General features: G+C 47.9%; 1 protein-coding gene across 6 annotated transcripts in view; it reads left to right on the forward strand.

Moving 5' to 3' along the window:
- CUX2 (cut like homeobox 2) overlaps positions 1–26,155 on the forward strand; it is a 277,570-nt gene that overhangs the window by 197,113 nt on the left and 54,302 nt on the right. For all 6 annotated transcript variants that reach the window (XM_070769549.1, XM_019977959.2, XM_070769548.1 and 3 more), the window contains one exon: positions 19,933–20,011. In XM_070769549.1, coding sequence (XP_070625650.1) covers positions 19,933–20,011 — 79 coding nt within the window. The remainder of the gene's footprint in view (positions 1–19,932; positions 20,012–26,155) is intronic.

The raw sequence follows: 26,155 nt of genomic DNA on the forward strand, positions 1-26,155 counted from the left end.
GACAGCAAGGAGATCAATCTTAAAGGAGATCAACTCTGAATATATATTGGAAGGAATGAAGCTGAAGCTCCAATACCTGATTCGAAGAGCTGACACATTGGAAAAGACCCTGATGCTGGGAAGGATTGAAGGCAGGAGGAGAAGGGGACAACAGAGGATGAGATGGTTGAATGGCATCATTGACTCAATCGACATCAGTTTGAGCCAACTTCAGGAGATAGTGAAGGACAGGGAAGCCTGATGTGCTGCGGTCCTTGGAGTCGCACAGAATCAGACTCGACTGAACAACAAGGATTCACACAGTCCACACATTGAGACGGACTGATGTGCCTCTGAAATATGGTGACCAACTGGTTCAGCCCTGGACAGAGGGTTACCTGAAATGCAAAGCTTTGGGTTTTAAAATTGAGAAGATCTTCAGGTACAAAACTTCATGGTAAGACTGGAAAAGTCCAAGACAAATTAGGACAAGTTGGTCATACTATCTCTGCTACACATTCTAATCTGTAAACATCCTGGCCATCTTTTTTTTCCCCCCCTCTGATCTCTGTGTGGAAATAACTGGGCTCTTTTTCCTAAAAACATTCCTCTTTTTTTTTTTTTATTTTTTTTTTATTTTTAAACTTTCCAATAAACATTCCTCTGATCACAGCTGATTGCACCAGGGCCAACGTAGTCTCAAGAGAGATCAACAGTATTCAGTATCTCAAGAGTTTGGGACTAGTCAGTCAAGGAAGCCGAAAGCTGGCCTTTAGACAGCAGGACCAGAGGACTTGCCCCTTGCAGAGGAACCACCCTTCTTGCTCTGGACTATTCTGGTTCCTTGTCCCACCCTCTGGAAGCCCAGCTGCCCTTTGTCTGGCCTCTCATGTGGTCTCAGGAGAATACTGTGTTCAGGAACTTGGGTTCAAATCCCAGCCCACCACTCACTGTGGGATCATGGGCAAGTCACCTCACCTATAGCTGGGATTCGCTGATCGTGTCACTGTGGTGTGGTTTGACCTGGTCCTCTGTCCCCTGTATTTGCCATACATGGGCAATTGGATCTAGAGGCTTGATCATATTCAGGTTCGATGTTTGGGGCAAGTCTATTCATAGGTGGTGCTGAGTGTTTCCATCACAAGGTGTATAATGTGCCTCCCAGTCAATTTCAAGCTGGGGGTGGGGGTCAGTGGAGGCAGGGACCAACCTCATCAGTGACAAGCAGGTATGGCTACCTAGGGACTCCTAAACCTCCGTCCTTCGTATGTCAGGAAACCATATATGATGTCCTCTGATAGTTAACCTTCATTATTAATAATAGAAGCAGAAACTGAGAGATTTCATAGCTGTGCGAGGTAATTAAATTACTTACATGAATCCACTCACCCTTGATTATTTCCATGTTTCCCACCAAACATATGCCTCTCCTTCGTTTGCTGCCATCCTGAGCTCTCAGCTGGGAGGATTAGGGCTGTGGGGCTTTGCAAGGGGGCTGCCTATCTTTGAGAAACAGCCAAGAAAACGGGGTTCCCCGTCACTGCATTCATCCTGTAGGGCTCTCATGAGGATTTGGAGACTTAGTGTGTGTAAAACACTTAAAGCAGCGCCTGGCACACTTTAAGCACTCAGTAAATATTTACTGTTATTACTATTTTCTTTTTTTTATGCTGTTGTTACATAGGAACGGAGGCCTCTGTGGCCCCATTTTCTAATTTTTCTGGCGAGCTGGAAATCTCAATTCTTATGTAAAATCTCCTGATCTCTAAATGTTGACTAAAGATAAACATTTTTTAAAACATGAGCAAAGTACATAACGAGATTTGGACCATGGGCCCCATGTTCACAGCCTTGGGCTTAGAGGGGGTGCAGTAAGCGTTGTCTGATTATACCAGATTGCTTCCTCTTTTATATGTATTCAGTTTATTTCTTCACTTATTCATTTTTGTCGATGCTGGGTCTTCGTTGCTGTGTGAGCTTTCCTCTAGTTGCAGTGTGAGGGCTTCTCATTGTGGTGGTTTCTGTTGCAGAGCACAGGCTGTAGGGTGCACAGGCTTCTGTAGTTGCGGCTCCCAGGCTCTGGAGCACAGGCTCAGTAGTCATGGCACACGGGCTTCATTGGTCCCCAGCATGTGGGATGTTCCCAGGTCAGGGATCGAACCCACGACTCCCACTTTGGCAGGTGGATTCTTTACCACTGAGCCACCAGGGAAGCCCCATGATTACACCAAATTGTCTCTGACCCCAGCACATGCCACCCTGTCTCCCTCCTCTGCAGCTCAACGATCTGCTCATTCTTTGCAAGCCAGAGCTGCCACCCTGTTGAAGCCCTCCTGTAGCCAGTGCCCCTGCAGAATAAACCCCTCTCTCCTTGACTCCCCCTCCTCAAAATGCTGCTCGCCTTCTGTCCTTTCCTGTGGTCTATGTCTCTCTTCTCGGGGACTTATGAGCTGGGGCTGTGGTTTATTCTTCTTCACGTAGTACTTAGCACGTTGAGGATCATAATAATAGTAAAACTAGCATCAATTAAATGTTTGTTGGCCAGGCTGTGTGCTAAACAGTTTTTATGTATATCACCTTTAATCCTTATTGTCATCCTCAGATATGGAAACAAAGGTTCAGAGAAAGCCAGTGGCTGCCCAGGGTCACAAAGAAGTGGGGGAACTGGGAATGGAGTTCAACTGGAATTGAATCAGCCCACTGGAGGAAGCTGAGCCTCTGGCCTCTGGCTGTGCACACTGGTCAGCAGACAGAGGAGCACCCGAGTGTCCAGGCGCAGTTCTCACAGAGCTGTCTTGAGCCACACTCCACAGAGACACCCAGAGATGACGATGCTATATTTAAAAGCCTGGGCAGGTGGTGCTTCTGTGGCATTTGGGTGGCCGCCTCTCCATAAAGGGCATGCATGCTCTTTTAACTCAGCTCTTCTGGGCTGGCATTTCAGAGAACTTCCCAGGATGGCCTCAAGAGGAGAGACTGCAGCCACCTGGGACCCCTGCAGGGCTCCCTGCTGGGGCAAGGATGCTGCGGCCTGTGTCCAACAGAGCCGGGGCAGTGAGAACTCAGAGGCCAGGTCAGGGTCTTGAGCCAGCTCATGGGAGGGCCTGGCTCACAGACTCCTGGACTGACCTGTGTTTCAGAGACCAGTTGTTGCCAGGCTGGCTGGGGTGGTTCTTGGCATTGCTGACCCTGAACCCACACTCTGGTGATTTGGCTCCAATCCTCATGTTCCAGCAAGGGCTTTCCTAATGGCTCAGAGGGTAAAGAATCTGCCCACAATGTAGGAGACCCAGGTTTGATCCCTGGGTTGGGAAGATCCCCTGGAGAAGGGAATGGCAATCCACTCCAGTGTTCTTGCCTAGAGAATCCCATGGACAGAGGAGCCTGGTGGGCTACAGTCCATGGGGTCACAAAGAGTTGGACAAGATTCAGTGACTAACACTCATGTTCTAGCAGTTTGCACCTTTCACATTCCCTTCAGTAATGCCAACTTCTAACACCCTCAGATCCCTTTGCCCAGAAATCCAAGAACTGTCTGTGGATGGCTTGGCCAACCTCACTCCATGTTTAACACTGAACAAAGCATATCTTAATTGCTGGAGTCTCCACACATAAGCTGGATTTGGTGTCCCTAATGTCTAGGTGGGGAAACTGAGGCACAGAGAGGCCACGGAAGGATATTCACTCATCATTAAGTGCTGGTGGGTGCTTCACCTCCGTGATTTGATCCTCCTGGCAGCTTGTCACATCATTGTACCCATTTTATAGTTGAGAAAGCTGAGGCACTGAAGGCTCAGTGACTTGTCCAATGTCACACAGCCAGAGATGCAAGTTTTAGACATAGGTTACTCAGAAGCTGATTCCAAAGCTTGTGTGCTTACCAGCCCTTCCTCGAATCTGCGAGCCTTTATTAAGCTCCAGCTGTGTGCATCTCCTTGCTGTCCTCCCGCCCTCACTCTCCCCTTTCCTCTGTGACCCAGATGGTGCTGCCATTCCCATCAGAACATGACAGCCAAGCCCTGCAGGTCTTTCTCCACTGTGCCTGTGAGTTTCTCATCACTCTGCAAGGCACAGAATCCTCCAGATGCTCTGAATGGCCCCTTTCTGTGTTCCCAGGTAGACTTGAGTTGGGAGGGCCTGACCATTTTTATTCGGGGTGGAGGGCTCACAAAGGGTCTTGTTGCTAATTGGAAAGGCACTTTGGCGGCCACGTGGGGCTGCCTGGAAGCGAGAAGTAGGACCAGTGCAGGACACCCTGCTTATCACTCCTGTTTCTCATAAGCCTGTGAAATCCCTATTTGAAGGATGAAGTTGAGGGAGGGGCTGGTGGAACTCAAGAAGAATGTGGAGAAACCAAAGCAAAGTGAAAAGCGGTTCCGGTCTAGGCCAGAGTGAGGCCGCCAGTGCCCAAGGGATCCCACACTTGTACTGCAGGTGCACGGAAGGCCGGGGTGAACTGCCGACCCCAGGCCTATCTTAATGGGAGACTGCTGCTTGGCCCCAGGCGGCAGTTGTTGGTGAAAATGTGGGCCCAGACCAGCCAGATCCTCTGATTTTCCAAGAAAATCCAGCAATTTGGATCTCTTCTGGTTTTGAAATGCTGGCTCCATATATATGCACACATTTTCATGCTCACAGTACTTTATGGAGGTGTAATTTGCATACGGTAAAATGTGCAAATTTTAAGTGTATAACTTGATGAATTTTTATGGCTCAAATATTTTTAAAACACTGGAGGGTCCAAGAAAACATGCCCATGGTATGTATCTGGACATGGACCCCTGTTGCGCCGTCCGACACCTGTGATCGAGGCAGGATGCTCACGTAGTGTCCCAGGGATGAGGGGCAGGCTTCTGGAGAGAACCCAGCGGTGATCCCATTGCCACTGTGGCTGAGGGCGCATGCTCTGGAGTCCAGGGCATGAATCCTAGCTCTGCCCCTTGCTGTGTGACTTTGGGCAAGGTGGATTTCTCTGATGTCTTGTTTTCCCCACCAGTAAAATCAGGCAGATAATGATACTGACCTCACAGGGCTGGTGTGTAGATTGAATGTGTTAATGTAATCAACACTGAGAGCTTGCCTGGTACCTAGTACCTGCCCTATGCTGCTGCTGCTGCTAAGTCACTTCAGTCGTGTCCGACTCTGTGCGACCCCATAGACGGCAGCCCACCAGGCTCCCCTGTCCCTGGGATTCTCCAGGCAAGAACACTGGAGTGGGTTGCCATTTCCTTCTCCAATGCATGAAAGTGAAAAGTGAAAGTGAAGTCGCTCAGTCGTGTCCGACTCTTAGCGACACCATGGACTACAGCCCACCAGGCCCTCCGTCCATGGGATTTTCCAGGCAAGAGTACTGGAGTGGGTTGCCATTACCTGCCCTATACAATAGACTATTTTTTTGAGCGGTTTTAGATTTAGAGAGAATTTGAGCAAGAGGTAGAGAGCTCTCTACCCCAATTTCCCCTATTAACATCTTGCATTAGTTCACTGCATTTGTTACAGTTGATGAACCAGTGTTGATATACTATTATTAACTAAAGTCCATGATTGACATCAGGAGGTCACTTTTTCTGTTGTACAGTCTTCCTTGACAAACTCGTAACGTGTATCCACCATCCCAGTATGATGCAGAATAACTTCACTGTTGTTTGAAATCAGGAATTGTTAGTTGTCACTGCTATTGCAAAGAAAAGACTGGCTGTGGTTTATGAATAACTTCTGGTGGGCATGCAGGAGCCCCATTCCTTGGTCTGCCTCCTAGGAAAACAGCACATTCAGGCCTGAGAGGGGGACGTTTTAGGGATGAACCTGAGTCTGTTCTAATTTACCAAAAACAGAAGCTACTCTCCCATTTCAAGTGGAAAGTTGCATGAATCCAGGCCCAAATTCTCTGCTGCACAGCTGGCTCTGAATCCAAAGACGCGGTTCACACCCTGCCTCGACCCCTTCCTGTGTGACTTGGAACCACCGTATCAGCGTCTCTGGGCTCCTCAAACAAGAACAGTCCTCCCTGCCAGAGCCCTCTCTGGGAGTGTGTGGAAGCTCAGATTCACTAATTCCTGTGGAAGGTCTTTGTAAATTATAAAAAGCTCTAGATTAAAATTGGAAGGTATTATGATTATAATCAGTTATATAGAAAAACTGTGCTGTTGTCGAAACAGGCCTGGCTGTCAAAGGCTGAGGGATGGAATTCAGTTGCATACAGGGGCTTCGTGGCCGTCGTCCGTGGCTTGGCCCTCTAGGATGAGGTAGCCAGAACGTCAGGCACACAGCTAGAGCCTGCCTGGACCAGCAAGGTCCAAGCTGGGGCACCCACCCCTGGGTTGTTTCTGTTCTCGAAGTCTGCCAGCTGAATGCCAATCAGCACGGAGCCATGTTTGTGATGCCGGGAGCTCCCAAAAACAGTAAATTGGACACAGATGCTCCCAGTGCCCATGAGAATGAATCTCAATCATCTGACTTCATATGCTGGCCACACCCTGGGCAGGATGGGAAACCTAACTTCTGCCCTGCCCTCATGTGTAAACGACTTTAATAGCTTTTCAACTCATTATATGAGCACATAGTTGATTTTTTTTTTTTAATACCCCAAAGCAAAATGTATTTGTAAGGCACTAAAGAAAGCCTCCTGTCCCTTTCATGCTGGGAGCCCTCGGAAGAGAAGTGAAATTGTGTATTCGCTGCTAAAAAAAGCTCTGGCTTATACAATTTTAACAATAGAAAAATGATCTTTGTGCTTCAGTGCATGGATGCTTAAAGGAAAACAGGCAGTCTGTTCAGGTGGCTGGTGAATTACAAATGAGTGGTTCGCCTTTGTTTTGAGTGACAAGCAATTTAAATGCAGTCTTATGTGGAGGCCTGGAAATTCTTTTCCCCAGAAGAGAGAGAAAGAGCATGAGAGGAACAGGGAAAGAAAAAAAAAAAGCTTCCCTTTTTTGAACTGAGAGATTATATTAGTTGCTGCTGAGCAGAGGTGAGAAGTTAGAACTTCATTTGATAATTATAAAATCAGTAGTTTGTGATTGGATGTAATTGATGATTATACTGTTGCTAATAGCAGGCCTGCCAGCATGCACTTGTGGGACATTTCATTTTTGCACCGCTTCCAAGCCGTGAAAGCCAGCCCGGCGAGGGGCACTGCTCGTGAGATCTCGGAGCCTGACATAAATGCATTCGGGGGCCTGTATTATGTTGGATAAAAAGTGTTCATTAATGCCGACATTTGAAAACACTTTGCTCTGTGCCTTATTTTTAGCCTGGGAATAATTACAAATATTAAAATAAAATTGCACGGTGTTTCTCTTTCCTGCCTCATGCTCTCCCAGCAGACCCACCCCTCGGTCCAAGCCTGGGTGGGTTTCCGAGGTCTTCCACTGCTTTTGATTAAAATCCCAGTGAGGTGGAGACCAATGTTTGGAAAGGAGAGTGTCTGCCTGTCTTTCTGCTTAGATGAGTTTGAGTAAGGGACTGTAAACCCAGCACCTTCACTTTACAGATGGGGAAGCTGAGGCTCAGAAAGGGGGCATGACTTGCCCAAAGGTGAACAAGGCCCCAAGGCCCCAGCTGAACCCAGAAGCCAGGCCTGCCCACTGCCAAGTGCAGCACTGCCTGTTTCCCACCCTGCCGTCTGCTTCCCTGAGATGCTGGGACCTCTCAGGCAGATCCTGGGCCTGTGTGCCCTCACTCTGAGTGACTCCATCAGAGAGCTGGCACGAGATCTCCACAGAGCCCTCCAGGTTGCAGCATAATCTGGGCTACTTGCAGGGCGTCATTCTTCATCATCTTTCTAGGCACGGGTTTTTGTTTAAGTTTGTAGCTCAGAAGGATTCGCTCCGAGAGCCTCTTTAACTCCTTCCTTATCTCATTCATTCATTTTTTCACTCAGTCTGTGGATTTAGTGCCCACTCCTGATTTACCTCTGAGGGAGGAGAAAATCACAGCATCAGTTGTTGAAGATCATCCAGTTGTTCACACTCCTGACCATGAAATGTCCTCATTTCCTCTCTTCCTCTCACCGTCCCCCCGTATCTACACTGTATTTTGAGAAACAGATCCTGTGGCTGGACCTTCAGGATGGATCCTGAACCCCAGGACTCCCCCCAACCTCCACTGACTCCACCCTCTTGGAAATGCCATCCTTCTCGCCTGAACTGTTAAAGTAGCCACCTCCCTGGTCACCCTGCTCCCACCCCAGCCCCCTCAGTCCACTGTGCACACAGTAGCCTGGGGGGTCCTACTGAAATATTTGTAGACCGTGTCCCTCACCTGCTGTAAACCCTCCTGTGGCTCCTCATTCCTTTCCAGGGAAAAAGTCCTAGTTCTCACAGTGACCTCCAAAGCTCTGCCCTCTATCCTTTGATCCCTGACTTCTTCTCTTCTTCCCCTACCTTCTCCCACTGCACTGGCCTCTTTGCTGTTACTCAAACAAGCCAAACATACTCCTGCCCCAGGGCCTTTGCACCTGCTATCCTGTCTCCTAGAATACTCTTCCCTTGAGATGGCCGAATAACACTCTCCCTCCTCTTCTACAAGTCTGCTCAACTGTCCTCTCCTCCCAAGGCCTTCCCTGGCCCTACTAGGCAGGACATACATCCCTACCCCAGACTCCTATCCCCTCCCAGCTTTGTTTTCTTCCCTTGCACTTGATCAGATTCTCACTTACTCAATTTCTGTATCATGATTTCTTCTGTTGCTTGCCTCAGCCTTCAGAGTATCAGCTCTGCAAGGGTATAAGTTTGGGTCAGTCTGACTTAGGTGGTGAATGCCCAGTGCCTAGAACAACCCCCATCCCTCAAAGATGCTCAATAAATAGCTAAGAAAATGAATTTATTGGACATCAGTTATGTGTCAGACACTGGGTTAACACTTTACATGCATTATTTTATTTCACTTTTTTAAATGCCAAAAAAGTTGGGCCCAATTTGGTGATATATGTGCTGTTACTTTTCTCTATTGTTTTTATTTCTCTACTTTTAATAGCTGCATATGAAATTAAGTCAAGTAATCCTTGATTAAATATTGAAATTGTTAAAAAGAAAAATGACAACCCCCCCTCCACCCAGTCCTAGCCATCTAGATGCTCACGATCTGGTTAGGAAAATAGAACAACATCCAGATGAGAAGTTAGCCTGAGCATGGGCGTGTCATCAGATGCTGACGATGGGTGAATGCGTGGCGCTCAGGGGAGGTCAGGACGAAGCATCAACTCTCCCTTAACTAGAACAGGAGCCCCGATCAGGATGCCTGGTACTTCTCCAGACATCTCTAAAGAACGTCCCCCACTGCTATCAGTTCCTCTCCAGCCTGAGGATCACCCCGAAGGATGACACATAGACAGTGACAGTCGTTCTTCAGCAGACATTTATTGAACACCTCCTGTGTGCAAGGCTGTGTGAACAGACAGATCCACTCTCCCCTGATGGGACTATGACCTAAAGAACTGACAAGCCCAGCCATGAGATGGCAGCTTCTGGAGCTAGATGGGTAGCTCTGGCTACCATAGCAGAGGGCCACAGACCAGGTAGTTTAAACAGTAGAATTTTATTTTCTCACAGTTCTAGAAGCAGGGAAGTCCAAGATCAAGGTGCTGGCAGGGTTGGCATCTGGTGAGAGGTCTCTCCTTGGTTTGCAGGTGGCTGCCTTCTTACCGCGATCCTCTGCTTCTGCATCCCTGGTGTCTCTTCCTATAAGGACACCAATCCTGTCGCATTCGGGCCCCACCAGTATGACTTCATTTAACCTCAGTTACCCCTTTAAAGGCCTTATCTCCAAATTCAGTCACATTCGGGTACACAATTCAGTCCTCCCACCTCTTGGCAGTTTTGCGTGGATTGAGTGAGTTAATTGCGTAAAGCACTCTATGTGTTTAAGGGTCTTAGGGAGAGTGGGTAAGATACACCTCTGGGGCATGTGCATAGTGGGTGCTCAGTAAGTGCCACCTGCTGTTGTAGTTCCTGAACTCCTGCCTGTGTCCATTACTGTCGCAGGCTGAGGCTTTGGGGAAGGATCTAGAAGCTGGACCTACAGCCCTGGAAGAGGGGATTTCAGAGCTCAAGCTTGAATTTGAATTAGTGTCTTACATCTGACGATTCAAAATGCATTTGTGATTTATACCTGAGTATTTGAAACAGTGACAGGTGGCCAAATGTGCTAATTTTATTCCATCCCATCAGGCTCTAGAAGTGGCTTCTGCCGGCTCCTGAGCCTCAGCTAGGATGGGGCCTCTCTGGGACCCTCCCTGACCCTGCTCTGGGAATGCCCCTGAGATCTCAGAAGGCCAGAGAGGATCCCTGCCTTCTGCCCTGTCCAGGCAGGAGCTGAGAGAGCCCAGCTCAACAACAGCTACCAAAAACAAGAACCAAACTCTTATTTCTTATTTAAGCCCCAACATTAAATTATAATTTTCATTTGCTCAGCCACATCAATGATGTATGGGAGAGTGAGAGTTAGTGCCTGCCTGGGAACAAGGCCCCCAGCAAACTCACTCTGTGAGGCAGAGGAGTCAGGTCCTGCTGAAAGCCCCCAGGCACTAACCTCTCTGTCCACTGCCCATCTGCAAACCTAGCTAGCTCCTCCAGCTCTCTGATATTCCAGGCCCTCATCTGGGAGATTCAGTCCCCAGTGAGGGTTGGAAGCATGGGCTTTGGCGTCTCCCTGAGGCCAGCTGGGTCTGCATCCCAGCTCCCACACAGTGTGGTCTTCACCCTTCTGTACCTTGATATCTTCATCTGTTAAATCTGTAACACCCCCATCGACCTGGGTTGTGAGGATTAAATGAGTTACCATGTTCGTCTAGTCAAGGCTATGGTTTTTCCTGTGGTCATGTATGGATGTGAGGATTGGACTGTGAAGAAGGCTGAGCGCCAAAGAATTGATGCTTTTGAACTGTGGTGTTGGAGAAGACTCTTGAGAGTCCCTTGGACTGCAAGGAGATCCAACCAGTCCATCCTGAAGGAGATCAGCCCTGGGATTTCTTTGGAAGGAATGAAACTAAAGCTGAAACTCCAGTACTTTGGCCACCTCATGTGAAGAGTTGACTCATTGGAAAAGACTCTGATGCTGGGAGGGATTGGGGGCAGGAGGAGAAGGGGCCGACAGAGGATGAGATGGCTGGATGGCATCACTGACTCGATGGACGTGAGTCTGAGTGAACTCCGGGAGTTGGTGATGGACAGGGAGGCCTGGCGTGCTGCGATTCATGGAGTCACAAAGAGTCGGACACAACTGAGTGACTGATCTACTACTACTCTATGTGTCAGATACTCAGTAGTCATTGTTACTGTTGATGATAATAATTCTCCTATCAGCCGAACAAGGTAATTGATAATCGCCTTTTACGAGTTGTAGGACATCAGAATTTTATTGTGAGTAAAAGGGATTTATCGCATAGGGTAAGATATGTGCCTTCTTCTCATCCTGGGCTGGAATCTTTACAGTCCAAAATACATGTATTTCTCTCAACACCCAAGAAGCTCTTCACCTGGCTGTAGACTGCTCTTGTGGTGTGCCTCCCTGAGTCTGCTCCTTGCTCTTGGCTAAATACATCCCCACGCGCCTCCCTACCTTCAGCCCCAACTGTGTCCTGGATCAGGATTTTATCTCCTAATCGTCTCTCCGGTCAGTTCTTTTCTCCCCGTCTCCACCTCACCCTGGGCCTGGACCATCACCTGCCCCAGACCCTGCAGAGTGCAGCCTCTGAGCACTCACCACAAGCCCCTTCCCCTCTTGCACATCTGAGCCAGTCCCGCCGCAGCCTCATGGTGGCCAGGGTTTCCTCCTGCTCCTCTGCACGGCCCACAGTCCCTCCTCCATCTTTCCCTGTGCTCCCTGCACTGTGCTCCACACCCCTCCTCCTTTCACTCTGAGCCCTCCTTCCATCTGCTTCCATGTCCTCGCCTCCGTTACCCTCTGTGAACCCTCCTCCTGTCTGCTCCCCTCAGTGTCTGTGAGCCCCCAGCTCTCTGCTCCCCTTGCTCTCTGTGCCCCTCACTCTTTGCATATCCTCACTCTCTATGGCCACTTCCTCCTTGTCTCCTCTCAGTCTTCCTTTTTTATCTATTTTTATTTATTTATTTATGTGGCTGCATTGAGTCTTGGTTGCAACATGCCAGATCTTTGATCTTCGTTGCGGCATGCAGTGTCTTTTATCGTTGTCGTTCACAGACTCTCTCGCGGTTTGGGGTTCAGTAGTTGCAGTGCACAGGCTTAGTTGCTCCACGGCATGTGGGATCTTACTTCCTGACCAGGGATCAAACCCATATCCGCTGCGTTGCAAGGCAGATACTTTACCATTGGACCACCAGTGAAGTCCCTTCCCCTCATTCTTGCTCTTCTTTGCTCGCCATGTGCCCCTAGATCTTCACTCCCCAGAAGGAGAACCAGGCCTCTGAGGGTGTTAAAGGACATGCTCCCGCCCACCTCTCCCCTACCCTGGGCTGACGCCTTTCCTCCTCAAATCTCCTTCCTCTGCTTCCTCCTCAAAGGCACTGATTCTGAGACCCTCTGAATACTCGCCTCTCGACTGCCCGTCACTTGTCAGTTTCTTCCAGAATTCCTGCAGCATCAGATTCCCCCTGTCTCTCAGAACCACAACGGCCCACCGTCCCCAGAGCCCAGGACCCAGGGGTAGAGGGCAGCTGTTATCACAGTGTGTTTAACGGAACCCTAGTTTTATTCTCTGATGCAAATGTTCCGAGACCAAATGTATTTGGGAAAATCCTGGGCTACACCAAGCTGAAGAACGCTTTCTCCTGTAGCTCTTGTCAGAGCATCTAGTGTGCTAGTGGATTTGCACAGTCCACAGAGAAGGCAGGTAGGTCCAGGCTTGATCACACATTCCTGTTTTCACACCCAGGGCGCTATGCAACACCCTTTGAGAAGCAACGGTTTCTAGTTGCAGTTCTGAGCCCTGGAATGAGAGGAAGCTGGGCGTGGATACCAGCCCCATCAATAACTAGTTCTTTCCACGTTGGCCAAGTGACTTGGCTGCCCCGAACCTCAGTTTCTTCCTCTGTAGAGTGGGAGCAGTAACCGTGCTCACGTCTCAGGGCTGTCTGCAAAGATGCCAAAGAGAAGGCACTGGACACAGAATAAGGGTTTAGTTTCCGGGAACTCTGACTGTTCATTGTGGCCAGCTTGGCATGGAGCTGTTCTCAGTAGCCAGTAGATGTCACTGCCATCTCAGACGGCTCATGAAAGCACAGCCTCGGGGGTCCCCAAACTTGCCGTTTTTTAGCCACCTGACAGACAAGTGCTCGGCAGCTAGAACAGACTTTTGCTTCTCTGGCTTAATCAGTTCTACACCTGTTACTTCCAGACTCGGGACCAAACACGTTTTCACCCCTTCTATTTCATCGGGTGGTGTGAATGCCGCCTGCTTCATCAGAAGACGCTGAGCTATTTCTGATGATGACCTTCTTGGTGTCTGTAGCTGGCCGCCACCTCGTCCTCCTCCTCTTCCTCCCCCAGATGGCCTTCAGAGATCTGCCTGTCACAAGCCAGATCTGTCCTTCTGGACCCTTTCCTCCTGCCCTTCTGCATGAGGGGACCCAGCCATGAGGCAGAAACACGTGGCCTTTTATTTCTGCTCAGCTCACCTGTTCTCGGCATGTGGGTGAAATGCATTAGAGTTGCAGCTCTTGGAAAAGATATCTTGTATGGTTGGAAAAATAATTATTTGCTTTATTAGAAAGCTCTTTTTCCATTTTCCATGGTACTTTTTGCCATGTATTAGTTAGCCCATTCCTCCCCCAACAGCCTCTTAGGCAAATGGAGATTATTCTTCCCACTTGGTAGATGAACAAACTGAGGCCAAGAGATTCTTTATGACATTGGGCTCAGCACCTGATCAGACTCTGATACCATCAGACCTGGCCTTCTAGAAACAGTTAGGGTCATAACTCTAAAACCAGACTGAATGAGGCAGAACTTCCAAATGATCACTGTCTTCAAGGGTCATATTTACTATGAGAGGCCCTAAATTTAAACTAACTCAAAGTTAATGCCATTCCAGGATGTTTTTTGATCTCTGCTTTTGAGTGTATTGTCCAGCCATTAGGTGAACCTCTAAAACAGGTATCAGCAAATATTTCCTATTAAGGGCCAGAGAGCAAATATTTTCAGTGTTGCAGCCAGAGTCTCTATCACAACTATGCAACTCCTCCACTGTAGCAGTAAAGCAGCTAAATGGTGACTGTCTCGGTGTCTGTAGGTACAGTCATTCATAATGATTGTAGCTGTGTTCCAATAAAACTTTATTTAAACAGATGAAGGGTCACATTTGGCCCAAGGGTCATAGGTTTTCTAACATTTAATCTAAAACAACGCTGTCCAGTAAAAAGTATAATGCAAGCCACATAAGTAATTTAAATTTTTCTTGTAGCTACATTTTAAAAAGTAAAAAGAAATAGGTGAGTTCAACTTTAATAGTATATTCTATTTGACCCAACATGTCCACAGTATTGCTTGCTCCTTGGAAGGAAAACTATGACAAACCAGGACAGCATATTAAAAAGCAGAGACATCACTTTGCCAACAAAGGTCCATCTAGTCAAAGCTATGGTTTTTCCAGTAGTCATGTATGGATGTGAAGGTTGGATCATAAAGAAGGCTGAGCACTAAAGAATTGATGCTTTTAAGCTGTGGTGTTGAAGAAGACTCTTGAGAGTCCCTTGAACTGCAGGGAGATCAAACCAGTCAATCCTAAAGGAAATCAGTCCTGAATATTCATTGGAAGGACTGATGCTGAAGCTCCCATACTTTGTCCACCTGATCCAGAGAGCCCACTCTTTGGAAAAGATCCTGATGCTGGGAAAGATTGAAGGCAGAAAGAGAAGGGGACAGCAGAAGATGAGATGGATAGATAGCATCATCAACTCAATGGATGTGAATTTAAGCAAACACTGGGAGACAATGAAAGGCGGTGGAGCCTGCCATGCTGCAGTCCATGGGGTCACAAAGAGTCGGACACAACTTAGCGACTAAACAAAAACAAAAAGCCCACAATATTGGGCTTCTTCGGTGACCCAGTGGTGAAGAATCTGCCTGATAATGCAGGAGCCTAGGGTTCAATCCCTGGATCGGAAGGATCCCCTAGAGTAGGAAATGACAACGCACTCCAGTATTCCTCACCGGGATAATCCCATGGACAGAAGAGCCTGACAGGCTACAGTCCATAGGGTTTAATTGGACAGGACTGAGCGACTGAGTGCACACGCACATCCACAATATTATCATTTCAACATGAAATCAATATAAAAATTACTGAGATATTTTACATTCTTTTTTTTTTTTTTTTTCATTCTAAAACCTAGAAATCCTGTTTTACACATACAGCCTATCTGAGTTTGAATAGTCACATTTCAAGTGCTCACTGGTCACGTGGGCTAGTGCTTACTGTGTTGAACAGCATAGCTTTTGTGGGGCAGGCTGACATTGTAAGGAGACAGTTGCACAGATCATCGGTACACAACTGATAAGCACCATGAATGGACAGTAGAGGGTGCTGTGGGTTTGCATGCTGCATTGCTTAGGCGTGTCGGATTCTTTGCAACCCTGTGGGCCATAGCCACCAGGCTCCTATCCGTGGGATTCTCCAGGCAAGAATACTGAAGTGGGTTGCCATGCCCCTTACAGGGGATCTTGGTGCTATGGGGCATGGACCGGGAAATAATAACAGAACTTTATGGCACTCGCCTCTACTTCTGCCCTGAATTCCTTTTTAGAAGTCAATTTTGTTGTTCAGTTGCTCAGTCACATCCATCTCTTTGCTACCCCATGGACTGCAGCACACCAGGCTTCCCTGTCCTTCACTATCTCCCAGGGTTTGCTCAAACTTATGTCCATTGAGTTAATGATGCCCTCCAACCATCTTGTCCTCTGTTGTCCCCTTCTCCTCCTGCCCTCAGTCTTTCCCAGCATCAGTGTCTTTTCTAACGAGTCAGCTCTTTGCATCAGGTAGCCAAAGTATTGGCGCTTCTAATGTATCAAAGTATCAGTATTCTAATGTATTATAATCAGTATTCTATTGTATCAAAGTATCAGTCCTTCTAATGAATATTCAGGATTGATTTCCTTTAGGATTGACTGGTTTGACCTCCTTGCAGTCCAAGGAAAGTCAATAGAGCTTATTTTTTTAATATTTATTTAGTTAGTTGCACCAGGTGTTAATTGCAGCACGTGAGAACTTTAGTTGCAGCACGTGGGATCTAGTTCCCTGTCCAGGGATCAAACCCAGGCCTCCTACCTTGGGAGTGCGACGTCTTAGGGCTTGCTTCGGCAGCACATTACTAAAATGTGAGTGTGGAGTCTTAGCCACTGGACCACCAGCAAAGTCCCTCAATAGAGCATTCTTATGCCTTTCCCCAAGCTCCAGCTACTACACATGCTTAGCACAGACAACCATAAAATGAAGCATTCAGATTTTCTCCTGACTGATCTTTGATGATTCTCCATCTAGGGTTCTGGAGATGAGTTGCTTTTGTTTCTCAGGGCTTTTCTTGGACCCCAGGTCAGCAGCACAGCGGTTCCTGACCTGGTACAGCCGTAGGTAGCATCTCAAGGCATCAGCATCCAAATGGGGCCTGAGTGACTGTCCCTACTGGCTGGGGTGGTTTTTCTGTCCAAGAGAAAGGGGCCCACTTCTGGATTCAGAATAGTAATTTCAGCCGCCAGACCTGGTGTGAATCTCACTCTGCCATTTACTTACTGAGTGACCTTGAGAAAGATACTTAACCTCACTGAGCCTTGGTTTCCTCATCTGTGATATGGGGATAATGACAGAAGCTACCTCCAGTGATTGGTGTGTCCATGGAGAGATATGATTATGAATAGTAAGAGCGTGTGGTACATGGTGGGCTTGCCAGGTGGTTCAGTGGTAAAGAATCCTCCTGCCAGTGCAGGGGATGCGGGTTAGATCTCTGGGTGGGAAGATTCTGTGGAGAAGGAAATGGCAACCCACTCCAGTATTCTTGCCTGGAGAATCCCCATGGACAGAGGAGCCTGATGGGCTACAGTCCCTGGGGTTGCAAAGAATTGGACAAGACTGAGTGAGCATGTGCACACGATACATGGTAAACTCTGAATATCATATTATTATGATGATGATTGTTATTTGGGCATCAGGGATGTCCCTCCAAACTCTAAATTAGTTGCCCCCTCCTCGCATTACTCTGGAGACCCCAGCATTTGCATCACCTCCTCCTGTGTTCTTTTTGTCGTAGCTGTGTCTCCCACTCAGCTGTGAGTCCCCAGAGCAGGAACTGTGCCTTGTACATCTTAGCAAGAATGAAAACCTTCCCTTTGCCTAGATTCTAGGACATTTGTTCCGTCCATCACCAGCTTCCCCTAATGGAGAGAGAATTCCTGATGTTCCTTCCACCCATCAAACTGGGTCAGTCTCACCACACTTACACACTCTCAAGACCCCTGTGCTTTTCCTTTGAAGTGTTTAGCACATGTAATTAATGAATTATCTGGGGAATCTGCTTTAATGTTGGTCTTCGCGCTGAACCGTGAGTCCCATGGGGTGGGGCTGGAGGCTGCACTGTTCGCCACTGAGCTCTCAGTTCACAATGCATGGCACATAGTGGGTGCTCAGGAAATGCTTGTTGAATGAATGAGACTGTCATTCACTCTGGAAGGTAAGCGATCAGAGACTGTTCTCAGAATAACAAGAGAGCTTAAAGAGCTTTTGTAACTGACCTTTTTAAAATCACTTGCTCAACATCCACCATACATTTCTCGCCACCTCTCTTAAATAACAAATTCTCAGTGGACCTTGTAAAACCTTCAAGCTGTGCTGTCCAATAGAAATATAATATGATCCATGGATGTACTTTTACATTTTCTAATACTTACATTTTAAAAAGTAAAAGGAAACAGGTGAGATGAATTTTAATAATATATTTTGTTTAACCCAGCATGCCCCCAAATTTATCACTTCAGCATGCAGTCAACATAAGGATAGCTGATAGCGGTCGTACAGTCTCTTTTTTTGAACTATGTCCGAAATCCAATGCATATTTTGTACTCACAATACATCTGGATTTGAACTCACCACATTTCCAGTGTGTGGTACCCACATGAGGCTCTTGGCTGCCATACTGGAAGCTGTAGAGAAACCACTGTGGTTTTCAAATTCGTCCCAGAGTATATACCACTGTGTGAGGAGGCAAGGCTTTCTCACACCTAAGAAAAGATGAACACAGGTGAAGATGATCATGCAGTACTGGGCAGAACTATCCTCATAAGAGACAAGAAGCAAGGGTTGATCATACCAAGAGGTGACATGCCTGTGGGGCTTAATGCCTGTGGGGCTTAATGCCTGCCAGAAACTTTGCAGCCACCTTTCCATCGTGCTAATTCACTTGATCTTCTAGCAGAACTTTGAGGGAGGCTGTCCTCTTATTATCCCCGTTTTACAGAAAGGAAAGTAGAAGCACAGGAATTGAAGTGACCCACTTGATCAAGGACAGATAATAAGTGGTGGAGCTGGGATATGAACCCAGGCAGCCTGGCTCGAGGACCTGTGCCTCGGTTGGTCACCTCTGTGAGAGCAGACTGTCTCAGAATTGGCCCCTGACATTTCTCCATGTCACAGACAGGACCTAGAGTCTCTGCTACCCAGTTGGGATTTGTTAACTCAACTAATTATGTGGAGCCCCTTCTGTGCACCAGAACACACGCTCACAGAGCTCACTTGTGAGTGAAAATTGCTCAGTCCTGTCCGACTCTTTACAACCCCATGGACTGTACAGTCCGTGGAATTCTCCAGGCCAGAATACTGGAGTGGGTAGCCTATCCCTTCTCCAGGGGGTCTTCCCGACCCAGGAATCAAACTGGGGTCTCCTGCATTGCAGACGGATTCTTTACCAACTGAGCTATGAGAGAAGCTCACTTGGAGGGGAGGAATTCAGTAACAGACACTCCCCCAGATGGCATCACTGGGATTCGTAGGAAAAGCCCAGCTCTGAAAGAGGGCGTTGACAAATAGACGCTCTGACAGATTCATCATATAGGAAGTTGGCACCAGAGGGAGATGTATATCAGTGTCAGGGAGAATAAAGCTCTGTTCCAGTCCAAACGGGGATGCCCAGCCTGGTGTGTCCTCGAGGAGATAGGGATGCTGTCCTGTGGGTGCCAGGAGCTCAGCCCAGCAGTATGCCAGGGAGCCCCAGGACTATGCCGAGGGGACTGTCCACCAAGAGCCAGCATCAGGTTAGCTGCGAGGCCAGAGCTCAGAATTCACAGCAGGAATGGAGGGAGGAGATGATGCTAAGCCCCAGAAATACACCTTATGGAGTCTCACTGGCAGGACAAAAAAAATGCCCATAAGCAAGAGAACAAGTACATGAAGGTAGCTCCTCACCACTGGTCATCAGTCATTGGTGTGTTCATCAGTCGGGAAGCATTTATTGAGCACCTTTGGTATGCTAGGAACTGTTTGACATAACTGTCATTCAACATCTGTTGAAACTGGTATCTTACTAGAGAGTCAACAATTTCTCTTTAATTAGCAGTGTCAAGAAATATGCCCCAGATGTGTCCCTCTTTCCCATAAAACATGTGTCATATTTGAATCTCCAACATTGCCTGTTAATATCAGTAATAATAGTGAGAGCTGTTAATAACCTACTGTGTGCCAGGCCCTGTGCTAAGTACTTATATACAGCTTCATTTAGCCCTCATAGCTGGCCTGGCAAGTAGTTTCTGTTATTTACCCCATTTTACAGATGGGGAAACTGAGGATCAGAGCGGGGCAGTGACTTGCCCAGCGTCACACAGCCAGATGCAGTGGAGCTGGGACTTGAACCCAGACTTGCTACGCCATACTTGGAGCCTTCATTCCCCTTCTTCCTCCCCTCAATCCCATGTTTGCGCATGTGGAGAATGATCACATTTGCTTATAGACTCCGATGCCATGGTCACACGTGATTCTTTCTCTTGTTGTTTCCAAAGGTGGTGGCTCTTAGTAAGAGAAGTCAGGAGGCCGAAGCCGCTTTCCTGAGTGTTTACAAGCAATTAATTGAAGCACCAGGTAAGACTTGCTTGGGCTCCATAATTGAATAAAAAACAAAAAGAAACGGCCATGAGGACTGTTACACAGGTGCCTTCTCTCACTGGGTTCTGGGGACAGGCCAAGACTCCTGGGCAAGGCCAGGCCCTGCCATGGGTAGGAGTTGTGGAGACTGAGGGGGTCTACACCCAGTCTGGTGTGATGTGTCCCCACCCGACTTGTCTGTCTTACCACACTGCCTTCCAACAACAGCCGGGGAGCTTTGGGGAGCTCCTAGTGAGATCTCCCACCCGGATCTTCTTGAGGAGCCAACGGTCTTGACCACCAGAGCCCCCATCCACTTCCCACCAAGAGCAGAAGGCACCCAGTGCTCCCTGGCAGCAGAGGGCGCTGGAGGAAAGACTGCAGATGTTTCCACCAACATGGCATGGCCAACCTCAAAAACTTGATGTTCAGCCAAAACCAAATCCACACAGCACATACTGCATGACTCTATTTACATCAAAGATGAAGACAGGCAAAAATTAACGGCAGCACTGTTCACAGTGGCTGAAGGGGGAGACAACCCAGATGTCCATCAGTGAATGAATGAATAAAATGTGGACTATTCTTTAGCCATCAAAAGGGATGAGTCGCAGACACATGCCACAGTGTGGATGAACCTTAAAAATATAATGCTGAGTGAATGGAGCCAGATACCAAAGGTCACACAGTTTATGATTCCATTTATATGAAGGATCCAAAAGAGGCAAATCTGTAGAGACAGAAATTAGATTAGTGGTCAGCAGTCTGAAGGGAGGAGAGAATGGGACTGAGTGCTTAAAGGCTGTAAGGTTTACCTTTTAGGGGGATAAAAATGTTCTCAGACTAGATAGAGGAGGTAGTTGACCAACATCATGAATGTATTAACTGGCACTGCATGGCTTACTTAAACATGGTAAATTTTGCATCACAGAATTTCACCTAAAAAAAAGGCACTCATGCTGTGAGAAGTCAAGAGAGTGGTTTTTCTTGGATGGGGTGGTAGTTCCTGGAAGGGGCCTTTGGGCGCTAGATACGTTTTTTGATCTGGGTGTGGATTACAGAGATTTGATCAACTGGAGAACCTTCAGCTGTGTCCCTGTGCATATGAGATATACTTCTGCAGACAGTTTCCCGTTTTTAAAATGACCCATCCTCTGCAACTTCTTCATTTATTGACCTAGAAATGGGAACCCAGAATGTAGTGATTTGCTTAATAATGGTGGAGCTGGGAGAAGGCCCCAGTCTGCTAACCCTCTCCACCCAGACAGCCACTCTATCCATTCCCAGTACTCCACACAGCTGCAGGAATTAGTAAGGTCAGGAGTGACTGGGGCTGGGGGTTTATGAAGAAGAATGTGAGGTCCCACTCTAGGCTGAGCCACGGAGAAGGCAAAGTCGTTTCTAGTTGATGCCAAGGTCGTTTGTGAGATCTCTGTGATGGGGATGGGAAAGTCTCTCATTCCATCTGTCTTGGGCAACTGGGGTGGTGTAAATAGTGTCCTCCCCAAATGTTTGTCCACTCTGAACCTCGCAGTGTGACCTTATTTGGAAGCAGGGTCTCTGCAGATGTCATTAGTTAAGGATCTTGAGATGAGACATCCTGGACTTAGGGAGGACCCTAAATCTGCTGAAGGGTCTCCTTTTAAGAAGAAGAAAGGGAGTTTTAGGAACACTGAGAAGAGGGCCATGTGAAGACAGCACAGAGGTTGGAGTGATGCAGTTGCCAGCCAAGGCGTGCCTAAGACCACCAGGAGCTGGAAGAGGCCAGGAAGGAGCCTCCACTGGAGCCTTCAGAAGGAGCACAGCCCTGACAACACCTTGATTTTGGACTTCTGGCTTCCAGAGCTGAGAGAGTAAACTTCTGTGGCCTTAAGCCACCTTAGTCAGTGGTGCTTTGTTATGGTGGCCCCAGGAAACGAATACAGCAATAGTGATGTGACGCTTCCCTCTGAAAGCACGTGGACTGGGTGAGGAGGGAAGTCTTCTAGCCTGTTCTACTCAAAGTGCGACCCAGGGGCCAGCAGCATTGGGTTCGCCTGGAGCTGATTACAAATACAGAACCTCGGGCCACTGAAGCCTCTGCATTTTGACAAACTCCCCAGGAGATCTGGGAACACATCACAGAGAGGCACTGGCCGGGTATAGAAGTTGCACCGGCTCCACCCTCTGCACGTTCCGGGCCCCGAGGGAACAGGCCCGGCCAGTCTCAGTCACCCTGGCACCGATGCCTCACAGTCAGGGAGAGATGGGACGACTCAGCTCTGGGCACATTCAAAAACTATTTCCAGAACATCTGTTCCATGTCACAACTTGGATACTCGTGAGACGCTATGCTACTTTCCTATGGTTCCTGGAACAAACTGCCACAAACCAGGGGCCTTAAAACAACAGATTCTTATTCTCTCTCAGTTCTGGAGGTCAGAAATCTGAAAACAAGGCGTGTGGGCATGGCTGTGCTCCCTCTGAAGGCTCTAGGGGAGGATCCTTCCTGGCCTTTCCCAGCTTCCGGTGGCTCCAGGTGTCCCTTGGCTTGTGGACACATCACTCGTCTCAGCCTTTATGTTCACACAGCCTTCTTCCCTGTGTGTCTCTATCCCAAATCCCCCTCTCCATTCTCTTGTAAGACTGGTCATTGGATTTAGGGGAAAAGGCAAGCCACTCCAGTACTCTTGCCTGGAAAATTCCATGGACAGAGGAGCGTGGTGGGCTACAGTCCATAGGGTTGCAAAGAGCTGGACATGACTAAGTGACTGAACACACACACAGAGAATCCAGGATGGTCGCACCTTGAAATCCTTAATTACATTTGCAAAAGACCTTTCTTCCAAAAACAGGTCACATTTGCAGGTTCCAGGCATTAAGATACAGATGTTTGTTTTGGAGTCACCATTCAGCCCACGGCAGTGGCACCTGGAGACTCGACTCATTCTTCTCCAGTGCCGCGCCCCGCCCTGCTTCTGCACCCTTAGGAAGGCAGCCTGGCCACATTGGTTTTCTCAGTCAAAATGCTTGGGTGGCAAGAGTGGCCGAAACCAGACAGCACAGCCCTCCAGGCTCTGTGCCTACCCCCGTAGGGACCTGACCCCCCGTGGCTTGAGGCCAGGGCAGCTGTGTCTGCAGCCCTGGTCATTGTCACCCTTACTCAGAGCCACAGCAGGCACATGGCGGAGAGTCCAAGAGGCTGTCCCATTCCTTGCAGCCTTTTTGCTTATGATGTCTCTACCCTTATCAGAACTGTCTAGGAAAAAATTTTGGAAAATGACACCCTCTTATTTCCCACTCCTTCCTTTGGGTTGCACAGTCTCAGTGGTGAATGATGTTGGAGGATGACCTGTATGGACTCCAAAGATACCTCCCACAAATCCACACTCAAATCCACACGCCCAACTACTCCACTGTGCCTCGTAGTACCTCTCATGTAGCACCAGGGGGCAGCACTGAGACGGCTTGTGTTTCCAGGTTCAGATCCCAGTTCAAGTCCTGCCTGTACCACTTACTCACTGGTTTACTGTAGACGAATTAACTCACCTCGGAGCTTCACACTTCTATAAATTGGGAGAAATTTATCAGCGCCTGCCTCATACAGTCACTGGGAGGCTTCCTCGTGCGTGGCACATGGTGGCATTTGCTAAGTGTTAACTGTTGTCATCACCTGTGTGTCCCTCAGACAAGTGCAATTCTCCAAGCCTGGGACTGATGTATACTGAATGTGTGTACTCGGAATCCAGTACACGGTAACCGCCTAGTAATTGTTTGTTGATTGAATTAGAAAAAAGATTCAGATGCAGAAAAAGGGAAAAGAGCTATTTAAATGAAAAGGTACTTTTTTCAACTAGTGCCTTCTGTTTGTCACGTGTCACCTACTCAGATGGCATTTATCGAGTGCCTGCTGTGTGAACAGGGACCATGACACTGGAAACGTGGCCGTGAGTCTACCGAGGCAGACGCGGGCCCTGCCCTCAGGGAACTTGCATTCTGGTGGCAGAGGAGAACAGACCATCAGGCCAGTAACCTGTTGTCTCAAATCCAGGGGAGTGTTTGGGGTAAGGAGGGGCTTACATCCCCCCCTTGGAAAAAGAGCATCATTTCTGGGGTTCACGATGGGGCCCTCATCTTTCTGGAAGTATGTCTATTAACACACGAGTCCAGAACCGCAGTGCCAGTCAGGGACCGTGGGAGCTCCCCAGATTGGCCTGGAACTTCCTGGAAGGTTCTTGTGCCCTCTTGCCCCTCTCCCCAAAGGGTCGTTCCAAGCCTGGTGCTGACTCCACGTGTCTGACTTTGCAGCTCTACTCCCCAGAAATGGAGGGGCCAGGGGGGTACGTACATCCCCAGCTGTCACCGAGTTAGAGAGAAGGAGCCTTAACTGATGGAGACATACCGCAGGAACAGCCCCTTCAGGGCTCTAATTCATTTTCAAGACATTTAAGAATAACAAAATGTTTTAATGATTTCTTAGGGGAATTAGGAAGACATATTTTTGTTCTCATTAAATTTTATCCTCAGACACAAGAACCAAATGTCAGATGTGTTGTTGATGCTCAGAGCTTCCCTGCTCACTGTCCCCGCCATACACACCCCGCCCCAACCCCCTCCATAAAAATAACACTCCTGGAAAATTTGCCAGGATGCACACTCTCCTGTTTTTATATTTCTTGACAGGCAAATTATTTGTCGAAATACTTCCTCCTCCCCCTCCCTGCCCCCCCGCCGCCACCAAGCCACACAAGTCCTGATTCAACATTTTTGTTTTGAGTGACTGCTGCCAACACAAATCTTTGGCAGAGAATGCGATATAGCGTGATTGCTCAGCAAGTATTTTGATAAGTGTGCAGCCTGTATGTCTGTAATTACGAAAGAAAACCGTAAATCTTTTGGATATTGTTCACACAGATGTGGCGTGAAGTGAGAAAAAAAAGCAGTAAAACGTGTTAAAAGCATAATTAATGTCATTGTTGTGGAGGATGATTTGATTTAAACCTTTCTGACTTCTGTACCGGTGATGGCTGCTTTCTTTATTGCGCTCACAGTCACTAGGTACCGACCCGAGCTTCAGAGAGAGCTAACTTACTGAGTGATTAGTTAACAGTGAAAAAAAAGGGGAAAATTTAAATGAAAACAAGGAAAGAGGGAGTTAGAGGGCAGGCAGAGGAACACTGCTGAGGAGATAAGAGAGGTGAGTGCTCCTCCCATTTTTTTTTTCCTCTGGCTTTACTTTGGTGTTTTTTAGACTGATGCAGGAAATGGCAACCCACTCCAGTGTTCTTGCCTGGAGAATCCCAGGGACCGGGGAGCCTGGCAGGCTGCCATCTATGGGGTCGCACAGAGTTGGACACGACTAAAGCGACTTAGCAGTAGCAGCAGCAGGAAATGGCAACTCCTGGCACGCATTTGTCTCTCTGCTCCTTCTTTCAAGAGGCAAGGCTGGACAGCTTAGGTGATGGAGGTGGTAGCATCCGACTCGGTGGGGTGGGACTCTCAGCTTGGTGTTTCTGAGCTGTGTGACCTTGGGCAGGGACCTGAACTCCTCTGTGCTCTGGTTTCTGTGTGGTTAGCCGAGGGATAATAGAACCTGCTAATCCATTGCCGTGAGGATCCTATACCTGTGCATGAAAGCATTTGGCAGGGTTTGATAATCAGCAGCCCATTGCAAAGCTGACATCAGGGTATAAGTTACACACGTCACACACGTTGGCTGTGGATTTCATTCAGCTCTGTCAGTTGTCAAGGATGTGGGGTGAGAGATTTAGGGAAGAGTTGATGAATGTGCAGTAGGAAAATACTTTCCAATGTTTAAGATCTTCAAATTTTTTCTCTGCAGTTATAAAAGTTACATATGCCTACTGTCAAATTTCAAAAGTACACAAAATAGAAGGGAGGCAGGGGAAACCATACTAGAAAAGCAGTGGTAATATTTTGTTGTTTTTCTATCTGATCTTCTCCCCATGTACTTTTTCAAAACAGTCATTCATTCTGCATGTACCATTTGCAGTTCTGATTCCTTTCACTCACTACAAGCATCTGTATTTCCCTGTGTGATTACAAATTCTGAGTAACTTTGGTTCATCTTGTGTAATAGTCTCTTGCGTGGCTGTATTATAATTTACTGAACCTCATTCCCAACACTGGGCATTTGGGGTT

The sequence above is a fragment of the Bos indicus genome, chromosome 17, assembly GCF_029378745.1.
Source record: "Bos indicus isolate NIAB-ARS_2022 breed Sahiwal x Tharparkar chromosome 17, NIAB-ARS_B.indTharparkar_mat_pri_1.0, whole genome shotgun sequence".
Lineage (NCBI taxonomy): Eukaryota > Metazoa > Chordata > Mammalia > Artiodactyla > Bovidae > Bos > Bos indicus.